Raw genomic sequence first — 19,589 nt, 5'->3', positions numbered from 1 at the left:
AGTTCCCGCTCTCCCAAAAATTTAAGTTTGGGGCCCTCCTGCACAGGCCTATCATTTGGACAATTAGGGGACTGGTCTATTGCCCCTCTCTGCAAGGGTTTTGAAGCAATGTAATTCTAAAATGATATCGATATTAACCCAAATAAACACCAATAACTTTTCCTTTTAAATGGGCTTTCAAAAAAAAAAAATAATAATAATAATAATAATACAGTTTTAAACCCAGTGTCAAACTTTCTTACAGATGAACTCATTGATAAATTTAGAAATTTCCCCAACCGTCAATTTTAATTATTTTTTTTAAATTTTATTTTAAATATTTTTTTTTATTTTGGAGGGAGCAGCTGCCCTCCCTTGCCCTTCTCTGGATACACCCATGCTTCTTTTTACCTTTCTCATTAGTTTTCAACATAAATCGTATTGAGCAAAAATACTAAGCCACTTTTCAGTTTAAATATGATTTTATTTATTAACCCCTTAACAATCGAATAATTTTCAAGAAAACGATCATAAAAGTGTCTATTTTTTTATTTAAGAAAATTATATAAAAATAAGTGTATGTACAACATGTGCTTTCAATTTTTCGTTTTCAATGTTCTTTAGATTGAAATTTTAAAAAAATTTAAAATTTTATGAAAAGTCAACAAGCAAGCCCAAGCAAGCAGGGAAAATTTAAGAAATACGTCTTTTAAACATTAAAAAATAATTTTATTAATCTTTTGTGTAATATAAGTAAAGATAAGCAAATTTTTCTTGTGTGGTAAATTTCAAAGCTTGAGATACAGAGGCCAAAGTCACAATCTGGTAAGTAGTACTAAAATTCCTTCCTGCATCTCTGCAATTACATTTAAAATTGACTGGTGCTGCCATCTAGTGTATAAAAAGAGAAATAAAATGTATTCCAGGCCAAAGAAATTAATTGATTTTAATCGTTTTGTCACGTTAATATTGAGTGAGGCTTGGGCAGCCGGCCAATTTTAACTTGAGTATTCTGGCACTGGTAACAAAATGAAAGCACACTGCAAGGTTGATGAAAATAGATTTTTTTTTGATAAAGAGTAGGTAAAGTCCAACCACAAAACATGTTTTTCATACATAAAAATGTAATTTAAGTTTAGGTAAAGCCAAATATGATGTTTCTGAGCCTATACTTTGAAAAAAATTTAGGGCCCTTTTCCTGTAAATAGCCGACAACCCCAGAAGGAGCCCGTCTGGGTCTGAACGCTTTGTGAAAAATCTATTTTAGAGTCAAAAAAGACTGACACAGCATTGCTAATTGCAACACTTAATTGTTTTATTGTAAATAAAATTTTCTCACAAGTAAAATGCAGCTGACGCTTGATTTTAAAAACTATTTGGAAGAATAAAAAAGTGTTCCATAAAACAACTTTGAATAGCATTATTTCACCAAAAGACATTTGGGACTGGTAAGCTATTTATAAAATCAAGAGTGTTTGTAAATAAGGGGTTCATAAAATCAATCATCAACCTCATACCAATATTTAAAACATAATGCTAAACTTTATAAATGGTATGGATTTGATTATTATTTCAGCTCATTAAGAAGTAAATGAATTTGCAGGTCTTTCTTTTGCTTCTGTTACATCCCCCCCCCCCCCGAGATTGTTAAAATAAATGTTCATCAATACCTTATCCCATGTTAAGTGAGTTGACATCTTGTAAGGTTCTTCACCAGGGCGGACAACTCTGCCATTCTTAAACCATTTTTCTCGAGACTGTAACTTGGCTACACAATCTCGAGGATAAATTGGTTCTCCTCTCAGAAAGCCCACTGGTGGTGCATCAGGAGGATATAGGGCTTCAAATTTAAGCAAATGTCTCTTCAGTGCATACAGTGGATGATCTTTCAGCCTATGAATGGAAAAACTTTATTCATATGTAATTGTCATTCTAGTAAAAAGCAATCTATTTCATAAGAAAAAGTGGAATAAAAATAGAATAATTTTTAGCTTTAACCAAGTTACAATTGAGGCAGTGAGAAGCAAAGGGATGTAAGGGGACATTTTCAAGGTTTGAGTAAAACACGTTTAAAGATAAGGTTCTAGCTTTGCTTTCACTGAAATTTTGTTCCAAATCATACTATAAAACAGAACCTTCCAGGGCTACTAGTACCATCTCTTGCCCCCAGACAGAGGAGAGGTTCACATAACATTTGTAATGATTATCTCCAAATTTTTAATTTTGCCACTTACATCCCTTTGCTTCTCGCTGCCTAAATTGAAATCATGATGGCACTTTCAACCATATGTTTTAAGGCCCTTATATATATGAGCCGATGCATCAGCCATTTTGGATCAAAGCGCATGTTTGAGTGGTTGTCTTTTCTGGCAAGTTCTCACGTTAGGTGATTTTTCACTGTGAGCAATTATTAGTGGCACATGAATTGTTTATTAGACAAAATATTATTTTTGGCGAAACTCAAAACTTCACTCTGGTAACCCTAGCTCCCCAAAAATGAAAAATCCAATCCAAAATGGCTAAACAAGCTAATGCATCGGCCTGTATATATAGCAGCTCTAATGTTTTAGCTAAATCTTGAACCCTAACCATTGGCAAAAAAGTGGTTTGTTGTTTCTAAGTTCTCTGCTTGAGTTCAAAAATTATATTACTGAGTTTAATTAATTTCCACTATCTTTTAAATTAAGTACAGTCTACTCCCGCTACAGCGCGATTCAACTTACACGAAATGGCTATAACGGGAATTTGTCAAGAGTAACAAATTTTAAAGCTAACGCGAATTTTTCGCCTATAACACGAGTTTTTTTTAGAAGGAAGTATTAGCTTTGTTATTGGCTAATAAATATTGATTTCGTGAACATTATTACATCCTTTTAAGCATCTCTGACAGCCAAAGTTCCCACATCAAACTAGTCTACGCATCGCGTTGTTAGTGCATCAGATAACCACTCAGCACCATTCATTTATTTATTTTTTTCATTCTAAATATTAAAGTTAATGAAATATGTTGGCACCTTAGTACCACCTTCATTTAAAGTTTGTGAAGATGGGAAGAAAAAGTTTGATTTAAAAAAAAAGGCTAAGATTTACGATGTGCTTGAATATCTAGAAAACATCAATGGTAGCATGACCAGGGGTCTGTCCAGGATTTTTCACAGGGTCCGTTTTTTGCGAAAAATCAAATAATTTTGGATTTTTTTTTTTTGTAAAAACTAACGTTTAGACTTTTGAGATGGTGGAAGCTGCATTATTGACACTTACAGTTGAGTGTTTTCTCTCTTTTCTGTTGAGAATATCATTCTTGAGTGTTTTTCTAGTATTTGGGGAGGGGGGGGGGAGGCATCGCTACCTAAGAAATGGGCACTCCACAAGTATCAATATTTATCTACCATTCTACATCATGTTAAATTATACTAGAAATGTTATTTGTATAGTATTTAAAATAACTGTAAGAAAAAGAAATTCAGGCAGGGGTTCAACATTTAATTTTTTAACCCAAGACACTGTTTAAGAGCACAGTTTCGTTTAAAACTTATACACTCGAGATTTTTACAAAAAAAAGAAAGAAAAATATTTCATTTGCTTACTTCTTAACTAAGCGTACTAAACATCGAAAATTTGAAAAATCAGATTCCCATAGCGGATGCAAAGAGATTGCAATCCTCAAAGTGCAAAAGTATAAAACCGTCTTGTAAAATAAATATTTTTCATAAAATTATTTTAGAATTGCATTTTAGAGTCCTATAATAACCATATCATTAATATCTGGACACAGTTGAAGCAAAAGTAAATAAATAAATAAATAAAATAAAAAAACAACCATCGATTCAATATTTTAACTATTGACTTATAAAAGAAAATAGAATTCCGCTTCAAAAGCTTGAAATAAGATTTGTTACAAAAATAAAGAGACTTTTCATTTATTTGCATTTTAATAAAGCGAAGTTAGCTTGAAAAAAAAAATATGATTCTCATATCGGATGTTAAAAAAATTGCTTTTTTCAAAATGTAGGCATCTATAGAAAAAAAAACGGTAAATAAAAGAGTTTATTTAAAGTTAATTATCCTTTTTAGCATCGAAAAACCAAACCCATATAACTTTCTCCCAAAAGAACAGTTGAACATCGCACCACCAGATGCTAAGTGGTGATAAACAGTTAAACATCGCACCGTTTGAATTTGGTAACCCTATCTGAAGCGATCACTCTCCCCCCCCCCCCTTGACGCTTTTTCAAAGAAGTTTACAACAACACCGATGCATAAAACAAACAAGCTTTTCTGACTTTCAGCTGTTAATTTCTTTCAAAGAAACCAACAACAGGCATTATAATTATTTGGCCGTAGTAATTATTTATGGCTTGCAAGAGCATCACAAGGGTGCCGATTTTTTTTTCCTTTTGCAAAATTAGCTGATTTTGTATAAGTTGATTCATCTAATTTAACTTTAAAAAAGGTTCCAAACATTATCGTTTTTATACAGGAAATATGATGTATTATTTTAATTTGAGATTTTCTCTTTCAATAAACAATTTGTGAAAGATCCGTTTTTGTTTATCAGAATTTTGTGAAGTGTCCGTTTTGATTGATCGGGATTTTGTGAAGGGTCCGTTTTGGTTGATCGGATTTTTGTGAAAGGTCCGTTTTGGTTGATCAGATTTTTGTGAAGGGTCCGTAAACGGACCCAAATTTGCTCTGGCCAGATCCCTGATGACAATAAGTATGAGTAAATTTTCCATACATACAATTTAAGGTCAAAACAAAAAAACATTCATAAAAGTTCAGAATTTAGTTTAAACATTGAAGTTTGCAGAGCAGTCTAGCAAAGTAAATATTATGAAATTTTATGCTGCTCTTATATTGTGGATTAATAAAGAGATCAGGAAGAGGAGATGTTGCCACAGATTGAAACGTTGTAAAAGAGGAGGCAAGGCAATTGTATTTTTAAATGTATAGGATAAGAATAACGATCTAATCATGGAGCATAAGTCATCACTATTTTCATTTTTAACTCTTAAATATTGTTATTGTATGATTGTATCTACTGTAAAGTACCATCATAGTGCATCATTTCATTATTACTACATGCTGTGCGTACCGTGTTGTTTTATTTTATGTTTTTCCCACCCATTGGTCATTCTTCATTTTGTGTATCTTAAAGTCTTTCATGTTGAATAAAACAGTTTTTTATTTTTTAAATTTAGTATAAGCTCAGTTCTTTATGCAAGAAACTGTAGTGTATAGTTGAGGAATGATTTAGAGCAGTTTGAAGGGTGTTTCTAAGTGTCTAGAAGGATTTTGTATGCTTTAAAAAATTTATATGCATATTTTCTACAACACGAAATTTCGACTTACGCGAAGAGTCTTGGAACGCATCCCTCGCGTAAGTCGGGACTCGACTGTGTACAGCTGTTTTAAATTGACAACTGTCACAGTGCTAAACCCAGGGGCGGATCTAGAGGGGGGGCCATGGGCCCTCCCAAAGCTTGTAGGATTTTTTTTAAAAAAAAGGAAAAAATATTATGAGAAGATAACAAAATTTAGTACATGTGTTTTACTGAAAAAGAAGTATAGGCCTTAATTGGGAAATAAATTATATCCCTATTCTCAAAACAAAACCTTTATTTCCAAAATTTTTCTCCATCTTTTACATCATTTCTTGATTCCAACTACAGACACTTGGACGATGTCTAAATGCTGCGGTTCTCAGAGTATACCTATTGTTCACAAGACCAAAGAGAGCCTAAATTTTCGTTTTTATGGCTTTAATTTCAAAACTAGGGGGAGAACCTCCTTTTCCCATGAGTTTTCACAAATGCCTTTATTGCATTTTAAGTCTTTTATTTGGAAAAAATGTTAACGGAAACTAGCTTATCCAGCCCTTATCACTTAACTTGCTCAAAAACAACTTAAATGAAATTTTTTGGGACTTCAATTACAAACGATTTTTGATAGGACCTCCTCTCTCTCTTTTTTATATCGTGATGATAGCTTTAAAAGAGTGTTTTTGGAAAAGCTCACGAATCTTGCATCCCTTTTTAAAATATGTATAAATACAGTTAAAAATCGAAATTTCAGAGCCATAGGCGGATTTAGGACTGAGTTCCTGGGGGGGGGGGGGGCAGGATTTTTTTTTTTTGGAGCAACATTTTTAATTGCCCCCCCCCCCCTCCTATGTTTTTGTCTGTTTTCTGTGATGCGTAAGGCCATTCTTTACTTCTTTATGTGTCATTTTCATTACTGTGTGTAATCATGCTGTCCTTTTTAAATTGACCTTAAAAGAGAGGGAGCTGGTATTAAGAGAGTAACACAGTGCTCCCTTTTAAGTGGGATATAGAATATCTCCAGTTTTAGGGGGCCCGGGGGTTACTCCCCCGGAGGAAATTATCTAAAATGGATATAAATTTTAGATAATTTCCTCCTGCATTTTGAAGTCTTATAAGGGTTAATTGGAAATAATAGGCAAATAATTTTTTTTTTAAGTTTTTAGCTTTAAAAGTGCTTTGTGATGCAAGTTAATACTTTAAAAGAAATGGTGCACAGATTTAGAGAATAGGTATCAAGAGAGTACATACTACAAATTTGAACAATTCTTAATTTATACACTTGATAAGAAATAAAATTGAAGCACACTTTGCTTAGGAGTTTCAAAGACTTGTCTAATTATTTTCAAGGTTTGGTTGGTTAGATTGGTTTTTTGGTTCAAGAGCCCTTGTAGGCTATACTACGCCAATTCTTTTCTGGGATTTTAGAACCTATCAATAATTTGCACTTGAGTAGTTGATTATGCACTTGTACAGTATTGTTCAAACTTTGTAAGAAACGGCTGTTTTAAGTTTAAAAGAAAAAATAAACTTTAATTTCCTATTCAAAAAAGAAAAAATCATGATTTTTTTTTTGTTATTAAGATTTTGGAAGATAAGTTGTTACTTTATAAACTCCTCCCAAAACTGGGGGCATTGTCCCCCCCCCCTATAAAGCCACCCATTCTCTTCTGAACTATTCAAAAACGAAAAAATAATGATTTTTTTTTAAATTTTTGGAAGATGTGTTGTTACTATATAAAGTCCTTCCAAAACTGGGGGGGCATTGCCCCCTCTGACCCCCTATAAATCCGCCCATGTTCAGAGCCTCAAAGGCAAAATATTTCTAGGAAGGAAGGATTCTAAGCACCTTCACACTTTCTTTAATGTAAGCAAACATTACCTAAAGGTGCATTTTTAGGCTGGACAGCTGAAGAGCTAGAGAAGAGCACCCCTCCTCATCTAATTTCTCAATGTATAATGACAGAATATTTTGGTTTTTAAGCTATATTTTCAAAAAGTACTTTGGGGCTAGCGCCCGAAACCTGACCTTTCTCCGTACATTATCAAAAATAGACAAAATGCATTTTTAGTTTCCTAATTTTCAAAAATTACTCGGAAATTTAAATTATGAAACAATTTCGAGGGAGATTCCCCCTCACCCCCTCACCTAATATCTTGATTCCCCAAAAATTAAGTTTTTAGAACTTCATTTTAATAAAATTTCTGGGGAGTTCGGTGTTTGTTCAAAAATTTTTGATGCCCCCCCCCCCCCCCCCCTTAAAACAATCGGCTGGACCTGCCACTGGCTAAACCCTAAAAATATGGAAGAACTGATTAAGCAAGGTTTTAAAGGGACCATTATTAAAATTTGAACACACAAATTGAAAAGAGAGGTGTGTCATTAGTGGAATGTATAGATACAAATTGGCTATAAGGGGTTTTTCCCTAGAATTTCTCGACATTCACAAGTCTGTAAAAATAGTTCTCTCTTCTCGCTAAGCCTGATCAAAATGAGCCACGCTTCAGCGTATGGATAGTTACAATTACTTACTCTTAACTTAAAAATCGGTGAATTTCAGGCTACCAATATAGTTAAAAATCGTAATTTAGGAACTGAGAGTCTATTTAGGATATTAAAACAACCAATAAATAAACATGATGGAAGAAGAAAAGATTTCTTTTTGCTTTAAGTACAGTTTAGAATTTTACACCTAACTATTTAGAGATGGAAGTGTGCCAGCCATGTTCAAATACTAGAAAAGAAACTAGAAACATACTAGTTCAATGTGTATCTTACATGAACAATTTCAAGCTACTCTTAAGCCCCTCATGTTTTGAAAAACTATTTCATCTACGTTCTTAAAATTTTGTCTGTCTAACGGAGCTTTCTTGTCAGCTTGAATACCAAATTTCATGAATATACTTTTTAAACTTGAAATTATTAAAGTATGCCATTTTTATCACTAACTCATAAAAAACCATTTTTGTATCAATAAAGAAATATATATACATATATATACATATATCGTCCTCTCAGAGCGCAAGTAAGATATCTAAACCTCAAAATATCAGTAAGATATCCTACTGTTGTTCTGGAGCAACAATATATAAACTTCACTTTTACTTGTTGACTTACCCTGCTAAAGTTTGAGGGATAGGTTTATGAATCAATGTCATGTCCATTTCATCATCTTCCTCCATGCTAACTTTAGAACGAGGAGGAAAATATGGTTTAATAGTTTCTGTCCACCATTCAGACACCACTCTTAACTTTCTAGTAGATATCATGAAATCGCTGCAGTAACGACTTGTGACATCTTTTACATAGGAATCGTTGTCATAGGCTATAATATATGACACTGGTTGATGTGCTAAAGCTTCAAATTCATAAGAATTACCTATGACTTTATTCACGCAATCAACTGATATCCATCTTTTGTCTGTCTTGGAAAAAATTTCTGTCCAGCATATAATCTTATCAGACTTATAGAAAGATTCGTATGAATAAACATAGCGCTCAGATGTTTTTTTCTGCTTATTTTGTCTCCTTTTACTGCTAGAATTACACTTCGTATTTCTTTTTAGTTTAACTGGTACAAAATCATCAACATCACTTTCATCATCATACACTGCAGAATTTTTAGCAGTCAAGCTCTTTCTTTGCTTTTTTACATTTAACTTTGATTCAGTCTTACCTATGGAGCTAATGACCATGGTTTTGGGATGCTTAGCTTTACTTTCTCGGCTTTTTTGACCACCACCATAATCTTCAAAATCTGAATCTTCATCAGATAAGTCACTTGCTTTAAAATCTTCATCTTTAAAGCTATCATCTGTTTCATCATCACTAATTTTGTAACTCTTTTTAACAGATTTTCTTATTCTAGGGCTCTTTTTCAAACTTTTAGGCTGCTTATTTTTATTACTTCCACTTGAAGTTTTCTTTTGCTGGATTGATACAACTTTTTCTTCTTTTTCCAAATCAACAGTTGATTTTTCTTGACAACTAGTCTCTGGCTTAACAGAAGCATTTTCTACATATCTATTTTTTTGAAGTAAATTTTGAGCTTTAAAAGTTACTGGATATAAACTCATACAAAATCTAGCTTTAAACCCTAGCACACGGGCCACAGCTACAAACAGAAGATTATAATATGAAACATTTACAGCTGTTTTATTATGAAAACTTTTGACAAGATTAAAAAATATGTTAGTGAAAAAGGCACACTCGGAAACATAAGAAAAGGACTTACAAAACCATAACATAATATCTCTTAATCCACTAACATTTATTTTTTCGACCTTTTTGCCTGAAGTTTTAGAAATTAATTCACCTGGAATTAAAGAGAGAGTCATAGCTTGCACAATTGGAGAATTCAAGATTTTGTTTAGGTGAAACCCTCGAGCCAAAAGGCATAAGAGATGAACCTTATGTACAAGAAGTTGATTATTTCGACGTATTTTATTTACATTAAGCCTAGCACATTCTAATTCTCTCTCTCGTTTTAGTTTCAATCTCTCTTTTTTCTTATCCTTATAAGCAATAGTTATTTCAACTCCTTCATGAAGAATATCTGGTTTATAATCTTCAAGATTTTGTTCAACCTTTTCCTCAACTTCTTCCCATTCAGAATCACTGCTGTTGGATTTTTCACTTAAATTCAATTCTTTATAATCATTAAAACTAGAACTGTCTTGCCCATTGGTTTCCTTGTTTTCAAATTCATTTACAAGGTTCCAAACATTCAAATTTTGTATTTTATTCCCATCACCTTCTTGCAGTTTATTAACAATATCTGAAGTCTTGATTTTGTCAGTAATTTCAGACTCTTCAACATTCATTCCTTTGCTAGGCATTTTTAAATTTTCATCTAGTTCTGATTTTTGAAAATCTTCAACATTTGATGCATCAAATTTTTGAGCACTATCTAAAATCTTTAGTTTGGAAGCAGTTTTAGAATTTTTTCTCTTACCAGGTACTTTTGATGTATTGACTAAATTGGCAACACTTGAGTTTTTCAATTCTTCATAATCAATTGATGTCTTGAGCATATCACAAAGATTTGAATTTTTCAATTTTTTAGTAGTTTTGTTATCTTTCCTCCTATTGCAATCCTTTGAAATTTTTATACTATCAACAGTCTCTGAACTTTCCAATTTTTCAGAATACTTGTCATTTTGTAAATTCAACTCTGAACTATCTGAAAATTCGATTTTTTCAACACCATTTATGCTTCTCTTACGAGTAACTCTGCTAAGCTCTTCAGCGGGACATTTTGTAGGCAGTTTTTTGGTACAAGACTTCCTGTCTTTGATCAACTCTGCACTATCAGATTTAAGTCTGACTGAAGACAGTTTTGTTTCAGAACTCAGTTTTTTATCTTGGCTAACATCTTTGCTAGAAAATCCTATCTTTTTAACATCACTTACGGTTCTCTTACGAGTAACAATACTGAAATTTTCAGCATGACATTTCGAACGCAGTTTTCTTGAACCAGAAATTTTGCTTTTGATCACTTTTGCACTTGAAGATTTATATCCAACTGGACAAAGTTGGGTCTCAGAAGGTATTTTTCTATCTGAGCTAACGTTTTCGGCGATTTTGCGCAAATATACAGTAGACAACGGACCTGTATGTTTACAGGAATCAAGTTTAGCATCTAAGTTACTTCTTTGCTGACAGGAAAATACATTTTTTTGGCCAGTGATGTACTTATCAACGTTCTCCATTTTCATCAATACAATTTGTAAGGTTTTTAAATTATTTTCACAGCAATCATTTTTCACTTCACAATGCTTGGTAGTAATTGATTTCTCACTTTCGTATTCATCACACAATGAATTACTGGATAAAGTTGTATTATCATAACTCAGATCAACTGAATTATTTGAAAAAATACCACTATCATTGGAATTTTCATCACATTTGGTGTCCTCTCTTATTTCAACTTTAATAATTTTCCCATTTTTCTTTTTATACTCTTTTATACTACTTCGCTTTCTAGACTTTGATTTTATTTGAACGTTGGGTGAATTTGATTTAGTTAGTGTTTGATTTGATCTAATGCAAGCAAACTTTTTGTTAATACTATTTGAACTAGCTATCTGAACTGAAGTATGATTCAATTTCCTCTTTTCAGGCAATTGTTCCTCTTGGTACTTTCGTTTCCTGGTATGAACCATCGTCAGCCTAAAAAATAAATACAATACTGAAATATATATATATATAAGCAGTTCCACAGAATGACAGACAATGAGCTGTAAAAAATTATGCAATTTTAAAATGTTTAACGTGCTCACATAACAGAACACTTATACTAAAATTTTTAGAATTCAGAGTGGGAAAAATATTTTGTCAATCTAATATTTTCTCATACTACACTGAAAAATGAATTATTTGGTTACATATCAATTTTATCAGTCATGGAAGAACAGCTTGTAAGGTAAAACTAACATAATTTAAACAATTTCTATCAAACTTACTGTCTTATTAGGGGTACCAATGAAATTTTTAGGGAGGTGTTTTGAGGTTTATTCTTCTCTTTTTGTAGGGTTCTTTGTAGTATTTAAGAGGTGTGCCTTATTGCTCTTGGGGAGGGGAATGGTCAACCCTGATATTATTAAAAGTTGCAAAGTTTGCACTATACTATGTAGGAATCCTTATAAAAATTAATTTTCTTCGTTCGAAAAGCATAATAAAACTTTGATTATCTGAAGTAATTTGGACTGACTACAATCTGAAAATCAAAATTTCTGGATAGTCAAAAAGGTTTGGGTTAAGACCAGGCGCGCACCCAGGGGGGGGGCTTTGGGGGCTTAAGCCCCCCCCCTATGGCAAAATCGGGGCTTGGGGCTTAAAGCCAGCGCATAGCACTACATTTCAAATTTTCAAAGGTTCGGACTGGGTTCAAGTGAAGGATATAATGTGTTAATAAAAAAAAAATAGCGAATACAGTAACATATGAAATACGTACATTATGTTGTAAAAGATATGGAGAAACAAAAATTATCGTTCCTCGACCGCCTATTGATATTGATTAGCAGGCAGAAGCGTAGAAATGATAAAAGTCCCTTGTCCCCCCCCCCCTTTGTCCTTGTTTAATTCATTATATATAATTTTTGGCGACTAGGTTGTGAAAGTGCAACCCTTTCAGGCCCTTGCCAACTTATAGACTTGGCAAAATATTTCTTGTGGTGTAATTTATTGTTGAGGTATTTTAAAGTTTGTACTTTGTTCAAAAACTAAATTAAAATATTTTTTTCAATTAAAAATATCAAATTGATTTTTATTTTAATTAAAAAAAACTTTTTTAAAGCCAGGGAGAGCTAGCCCTTGCGCGCACAAGATTCTTTCAATCCCTAAAAGCAAAGCCGACATTAAAAGAGGGGAAAATTGGCGCGATTAGAAAAGCCGCGAAAAAAAACGCGTTCCGAATGGTTCTCTGTTTCATTGACGTATGAAAATGATGTCATTTGGAGGGCTGAGTTACACAGCAATCCAAGAGCCCAAAAGCGCGCGAAACCTGCTTTCGACTTCCCTTGTGCGGAGCTAAGATTAAGCTTTTTGTTCAGTCTCGGAGTGAATTGAGTAGACGAACTTCGTCTACAGCCTAATTTTGACCATCAATTATTTTTAAAAATGAGGGAAGGTAAAAAAAGAAAAAACAGCTCTATTTTATCGTTTTTTTTTTTCAAAAATCCAAAAGACCTTGACAAGATGGATGAAGCTGCATTGACACTGTTTGATACAGAGGCTTAAAGAAAGAAGAGGCTTTAAGAAGCTTAAAGTTGCTGAAAATCGGACACTGCCTTTGGAGATCGCCTCTTGCATAATAGATCCAAGCGTAATAGATAAACAGGTAATTTTTAAGTTTTTGTTATATCATTTTCTGTGAGAGGTCCAATAATTCAAAATACAAGAATGAGGGAATACAGAACACGGAATAAAATAAAAACAAAATTTGTTATTTTTTTCTTCTATCCACAATTTTAAATGCACAGAAATGCAATTAATGTATCTTTAAATTTTTTATTTTCCCTATCTAAACATTTTTAATAGATTTAAAACAACATTTTATTCTTGAAAAATAACAAAAAGTAAATGTCTCACAGTTTTTTGTTGCAGCTCGAATGACGGGTTAAAATTAAAGCATACGAAAACACAAGGAGATAAATCAAAATATTGCTTTAAAATGAAAAAAAAAGAGCTCCACAAATATATTATTGAACTTGGCTGAAAGGAAAAATACAAAGAAAACTATTTGTTTGGGAAATATCTTCCATTTTGTGTTAATAAAACATCTATCATTGTTTCCCGCATTAGTCATAAAAAAAATATATTAATAATAATATCAATTAATACGGAAGTTTTGTACTCGTCTATTGGAAAAAGAAAATTCTGATCATAATATATGGAAACACTAGTAATGTAAATTATACTTAATGCTACCTTATTGACTTACTAGCAGTACCCGCACGACGATGCTCGTGCTACGAATTTAAAAGAAGTTATCTGAATAAATAAAAATTTACTATTTTAAACTTCATGTACAAAATCTAATTTTAACTTAATCTTTAAAGAGTCATGCATTGTCCTAGATTTCTTTTTTTTTTTTTTTTTTTCCATTTTATAGTCATGCTCGATTTTAACTGGTTTGAAAATTGTAAATTGTTTTGAAATAGAAATTCCAGATACAGATACAGCTTAACTTTTTTGGAAATTGAGTTTTGTTATCAATTTGTGTTTAAAACTAGATTTTTTTATTTGATTGTTAACTCCTCAAAATTAACACTTTTTAATTTATTCGCCTCACAAATTGTTTTTCTATCTGTGCTCTGTTTTAACTCTCAACTACTAAGCGTACATAAACATGAAATTCTAATCTTAAAACAGAAAATACATCTCTGTGTTTTTGTAAAAACAAGATCATTCGATCGAGTTGAATGAAATTTGATCGAAACATGGAATTTACTATGCATTTTAAAAATTTTACTCGGTTTAGTTCTTTTCTATACAGTTTCAGAACAGTATTCACAAATTAGCTAATATAGAGAAAAGAAAACCCTTGTCAAATGTAACATTTAAAGCATTTGACTTTACCTAGCGGTTAAAACTAGTTTTACCAATTTGTTTTCGCTAGCACAGATTCAAGCCTGAAGTAAACATTTTAAAGCGCTGACAATCTATAAATACTGTATTAATCTCCCAAATAGTACATCAAGTGGCTTTTAAAATGACCGAATTATATGATGAGGTCGAATAAAGACTACTCGCCCCATACATTAATTAAACATAAAACATCCAACCATTTGTTGAGCAAATTAAGTATTTTTCTAGCGAAACGTCCTTTATGACTATATTTTATTCTCCTCATTTTAGTAAAGCAATTATTTAGAGGCACACAAGCAGTTAAAATATGAATGTTATCAAAATTAAAATCTTTCAAGTGCAAAAAAAAAAAAAAAAAAAAAAAAAAAAAATAATCATAAAAATAAAATAAAATAACAAATGAAAAATTCATGTTATTATTTTAAAAGAATATTTTGTCACAGAAGTATTAGTATTTATTTATTTTGTTTTATTCATTTCAGGTATATTCTGGTTGCAACCTTGAAACTGTGTATGAACTTGCTACTGAAGTCAATTTGCGAAAAGCGCAGTATCAGGTTCATTGATGTATGGAGTCATTGTAAACGGGATTGGATTGCTAGGGATGGCCTGCATCTGAGCTCTACAGGGGTCAAAATGGTTAGTGGATTAATTTTAAGGGCTTCGGAGTCAAAAAACTAAGTTGGAATGGGGGGCATGGTTCAAGCATCAGGTATCGAGAGAATGAAATTTTTTTAGGTATTGCTAGGAATGGAAATAAAGTGACGAACAAGAGTAGTAATGTTAACAATTGTAATTTAGGAAATTTCAGGGTGTTAAATAAAAGCAACTTAGGCATGCTTAAAGTTTTCTATACCAATGCTCGCAGTATTAGGAACAAGATGGATGAATTGAAAAGCATAGTTATGGATGAGAAGTTGGATGTTATTGGAATTACAGAGACATGGGCTACCGAATCTGATGCAGAGTTATTACATATTGCTGGGTATAATTTGTTCAGACAGGATAGAGTAGGTAAAAGAGGTGGTGGGGTTTTATTTTATGTTAGAGACAATTTTATCTGCAATGAATTGGTCATAAATGATAAGCCTACTGATATTGATATGGTTTGGCTGGAGTTGATGAGCAGTAAGGGCAAAAAGCTACGCTTTGGAAACATTTATAGGCCACCTAATTCAAACCAGGGACAAGATGAACAGATGTACCGTATTATAAGTGACATGTCCAGTAAAGGATCCGTTATCATAATGGGGGATTTCAATTTTCCGGGTATTGATTGGAATAATTTTTATCCTGGTAATGGCAAAGAAGAGGAATTTTTAAAAGTAATTGGTGACTGTTTCTTAGATCAAGTTGTAACTCAGGGAACTCGAGAGGAGGCCATTTTGGATCTAGTTTTTTGTGACATAGGTAGTTTTGTTCAAGGGTTGAGTGTAGGGGAGCATATTGGAGATAGTGATCATAACAGCATTAGGTTCCGGGTTAAATTTGAAGTGTGCAAAGATGATAATTTTAGGTTTGTGCCCAATTTCAGAAACACCGATTTTGTTGCACTTAGGCAGAGCTTGAAAGAGGTTTTTTCGTCAGGGTTGGAAAATAACGATGTAGATCAGCAGTGGACGGAATTTAAGGATAAACTTGCTAAAACCGTTGGGGACTATGTTCCATTAGGAGAAAAGGTGTTAGTACCAAAATTTGGCCCATGTGGTTCTCCAGGGAGACTAAAGAAGCTCTTAATTATAAGCAAGCCACTTTTCGTAAGTTTAAAGAAACTGGTCAGAGTGCGGAGAGGCTCCAGTATGGTAAGGCAAGGCGAAATTTTAAGTATTTGGTACGGATTCAGAAAAGGGAATTGGAGCAAAGGCTGGCAGACGACATTGATGGGAACCCTAAGAGGTTTTTTTGCTTACGCTAATTCTGGGAAAGCTCGAAACAGTCAAATTGGGCCTTTGGTTGATCAGTATGGAAATTAAATCCAAAACGATAGGGATATTGCAAATGTTCTAAATAACTTTTTTTCCAGTGTGTTTAACAATAACTGTATCTCAACAGTTGACACTAACAAGACACAAGCCATTATACAGCTTGAGGATTTTGTATTTTCCAGGGAGGAGGTCTTATTTCATTTGAAAAAGATTAAAGCAACTAAAGCTCCGGGACCAGATAATATTTATCCAAAAATTTTAGTTGAATGTGCAGATGAATTAGTGGATGTTATTTTGATTATTTTCAATGCTTCTTATAACTCGGGGACGGTGCCAGAGGACTGGAAGCTGGCTAACATAACGCCACTCTTCAAGAAGGGGTCTAAAGGTATTGTTGGGAATTATAGACCTGTAAGTTTGACTTCGGTGATTTGTAAGATTTACGAAACTTTGATCAAAATTAAGATCATGAAGTTCTTAGAGACTAATAGTCTGTTGACTAGTTTGCAGTATGGTTTCAGGAAAGGTAAATCCTGTACTACTAATTTATTGCATTTCTACGACAAGGTTACCTCAGCTTTAGATAACAAAATGTGTGGATGTTGTTTATATTGATTTTCAAAAAGCTTTTGACAAGGTACTGCATGTTGCTCTTCTCAGCAAGTTAGCTGACATAGGAATAGGAGGAAAAACTTTACTTTGGGTTAGAAATTGGCTCACTGGTAGGAAGCAAAGAGTAGTTGTGAGAGGAAATCATTCTAATTGGAGTGATGTTTTAAGTGGGGTTCCTCAGGGATCAGTTTTAGGGCCTCTTTTGCTTATTATATTTATGAATGACATCAATGAAAATATTTCTGGAAGCATAAATTGTTTTGCTGATGATGTAAAAGTTATGGGGATTGTCGAAAATGAAGAACAAGTAAATCAGCTTCAAGAGGATTTAAATCATATTACGAAGTGGGCAGATAAATGGGGTACAGCAGTTAATGTAGGGAAATGTCAAGTGCTACACTTAGGTCATGGAAATAAGCGTATGAGATATCATTTACAGGGTTCAGTCATAAATCAGGCAGAAAATGTTATGGATCTGGGTATCTTAATAAATCAGGACTTCAAGTTTAGTCAACAGTGCAGTATTGCTAGTAACAAAGCCAACAGAATGCTTGGGTTTATCAATAGATCTATTTCAAACAAATCTAAGAAAGTTCTTCTGCCTTTATATAGGAGTTTAGTAAGACCTCATTTGGAGTACGCTGTTCAGTTTTGGTCGCCTTATCTGAAGAAAGATATTTTTGTATTGGAAAGGGTTCAAAGAAAGGTAACTAAATTAGTAAGGGGACTCTCAGATTTAGATTAAGATACCAGACTTAATAGGCTTAACATGTATAGCCTGGAGCAAAGGAGAGTCAGAGGGGACATGATTCAGTTATTTAAATTTATCAAAATGAAAGATGTAAATGGATTAAATTTTTGTAGGGAAAGCAGGACAAGGGGTCATTGTTTTAAGCTATTTAAATCTCAGGCTAACTTGGAAATCAGGAAAAACTACTACTTTAGCAGGGTCGTGGGCACTTGGAATAGCTTACCGGAAGAGACGGTAATGAGCAAGGGGGTGGATAGCTTTAAGAGGGCCATTGATCTTCATTGGGGTCTAATTAATTGACTAGGACCAGCCTAGCTGGGCCCAGAGCCTGTTGCTGGTCGTCACATTTGTATTTGTATTTGTATTTGAATATATTTGTGAAACTTTGGATGAAAACTCAAACTCACAAACCTCTGCTTTAAATATTAGGGAAACTTGCTCATTTCAGGAATATTCTGGTTGCGACCCTGATACTGAATATACTTGTGAAACTTTGGGTGAAAATTCAAACTCTCAAGCTTCTGCTTTAAATAGTACGGAATGTAATGCAAGACGATTTTGTGATATGGATATAGCTCTATTTAAGGCTAAACGTTTAACGGACGATGAAAAGATGACTTTGTTAAATGAAAAGTGGGTTCCTAAGAGTAATTTTGATTTTCCTTACAAAAAGTATGGACACCAAAAACAAAAATTTTCGTTTTCTTGGCTAGAAAAGTACAACTGGTTGGCTTACTCTAAACTAGAAGAACGCTTATTGTGTGCATTGCATGTTTTTTGCCAGTGATGAAGTTGGTAGAAGCTGTCAGCAAACTGGGCAGCTGGTTAAGGAAGGCTTTTTGAACTGGAAGAAAGTACTAGAAAAGTTCGACTACCACGCGAAAACAAAATATCCAAAAGAAGCTACGATAAGTATAATTAACTTCAAACGCGTTATGGATGATAAAATCAAATCAATTGAGAGAGCTTTGGATAAAGGAAGAGAAGTTCAAGCTAAGAATAATGCAGAAAAGATTATCCCCATAATTGATACTATTATTTTATGCGGGCGTCAAAATATCCCTCTTCGAGGCCACAGGGATTACGGTGAATTTAATCCAGTTTCACGACCTTTAGAAAATGAAGGTAATTTTAGAGCACTACTTCGAGCCAGAATTGAAGCTGGAGATGAAGTATTAAAAAATCACTTCCTGTCTTGTGGAAAAAATGAAACTTATATTAGTTGGAATTTCCAAAACCAGGTATTGGAAGCATGCACTGAAATAATTACTAAAACAATAGCTGAACAAGTAAATAAATCCAAGTTTTTTAGCATCCTTGCAGATGAAACAACTGAGATCTCAACTACAGAGCAGTTTTCATTATGTTACGCTATGTAACCGTTACGGGTTCCAAAAAACACACCATATGCGAGAATTTCTTGGAGTTCATGCCCTTGAGCTCAACGACAGGGCACGACTTAGCAAAAACACTCATTAGAGGTCTAGAAGAAAGCTCCATAAATATCAATAATCTACGTTGCCAAGGCTACGACGGAGCTGCTGCTATGAGCGGGAAATTCAAAGGTGTGCAAGCCTATATTCAAGAGCTTCATCCAACAGCGCTCTACGTTCACTGCGCTTCTCACTCTTTGAATCTAGCTTTGACGAATGCGTCGGAGATAACTTCGATCAGAAACTGTTTTGGTGTCATTGAAAAGCTATGGAGCTTTTTTAATACACCAAAGAGGCAAAATGTTCTTCAGAACAAAATTCAAGCCTTAGAGAGTGACCAAAGCAAGCAAAAACTGCAGCAACTTAGCCCAACAAGATGGGTTTAGAGACATGATGCAGTGCTTGTTATGATGCAGCTGATTCAGCCTGTAGCTGTTGCTCTCGATGACATAAAGCACTGGAGTGACCAAGAAGCCT

The 19,589-nt window shown here is 33.5% G+C and overlaps 1 protein-coding gene across 1 annotated transcript in view; it reads right to left on the bottom strand.

Annotated features, from left to right (window-relative positions):
- The window catches only part of LOC129220361 (DNA repair protein complementing XP-C cells-like), a 50,052-nt gene that overhangs the window by 10,179 nt on the left and 20,284 nt on the right, over positions 1–19,589 (bottom strand). The window contains exons 2-3 of the mRNA XM_054854768.1: positions 8,419–11,472; positions 1,650–1,872 (exon numbers count right to left, since the gene is read on the bottom strand). Coding sequence (XP_054710743.1) covers positions 1,650–1,872; positions 8,419–11,465 — 3,270 coding nt within the window. The 5' untranslated portion in view covers positions 11,466–11,472. The remainder of the gene's footprint in view (positions 1–1,649; positions 1,873–8,418; positions 11,473–19,589) is intronic.

Source organism: Uloborus diversus, chromosome 4 (assembly GCF_026930045.1).
Source record: "Uloborus diversus isolate 005 chromosome 4, Udiv.v.3.1, whole genome shotgun sequence".
Classification (NCBI taxonomy): Eukaryota; Metazoa; Arthropoda; class Arachnida; order Araneae; family Uloboridae; genus Uloborus; species Uloborus diversus.
The sequence above is the reverse complement of the archived record's forward strand: the minus strand, read 5'-3'. Positions and strand labels throughout refer to the sequence as shown.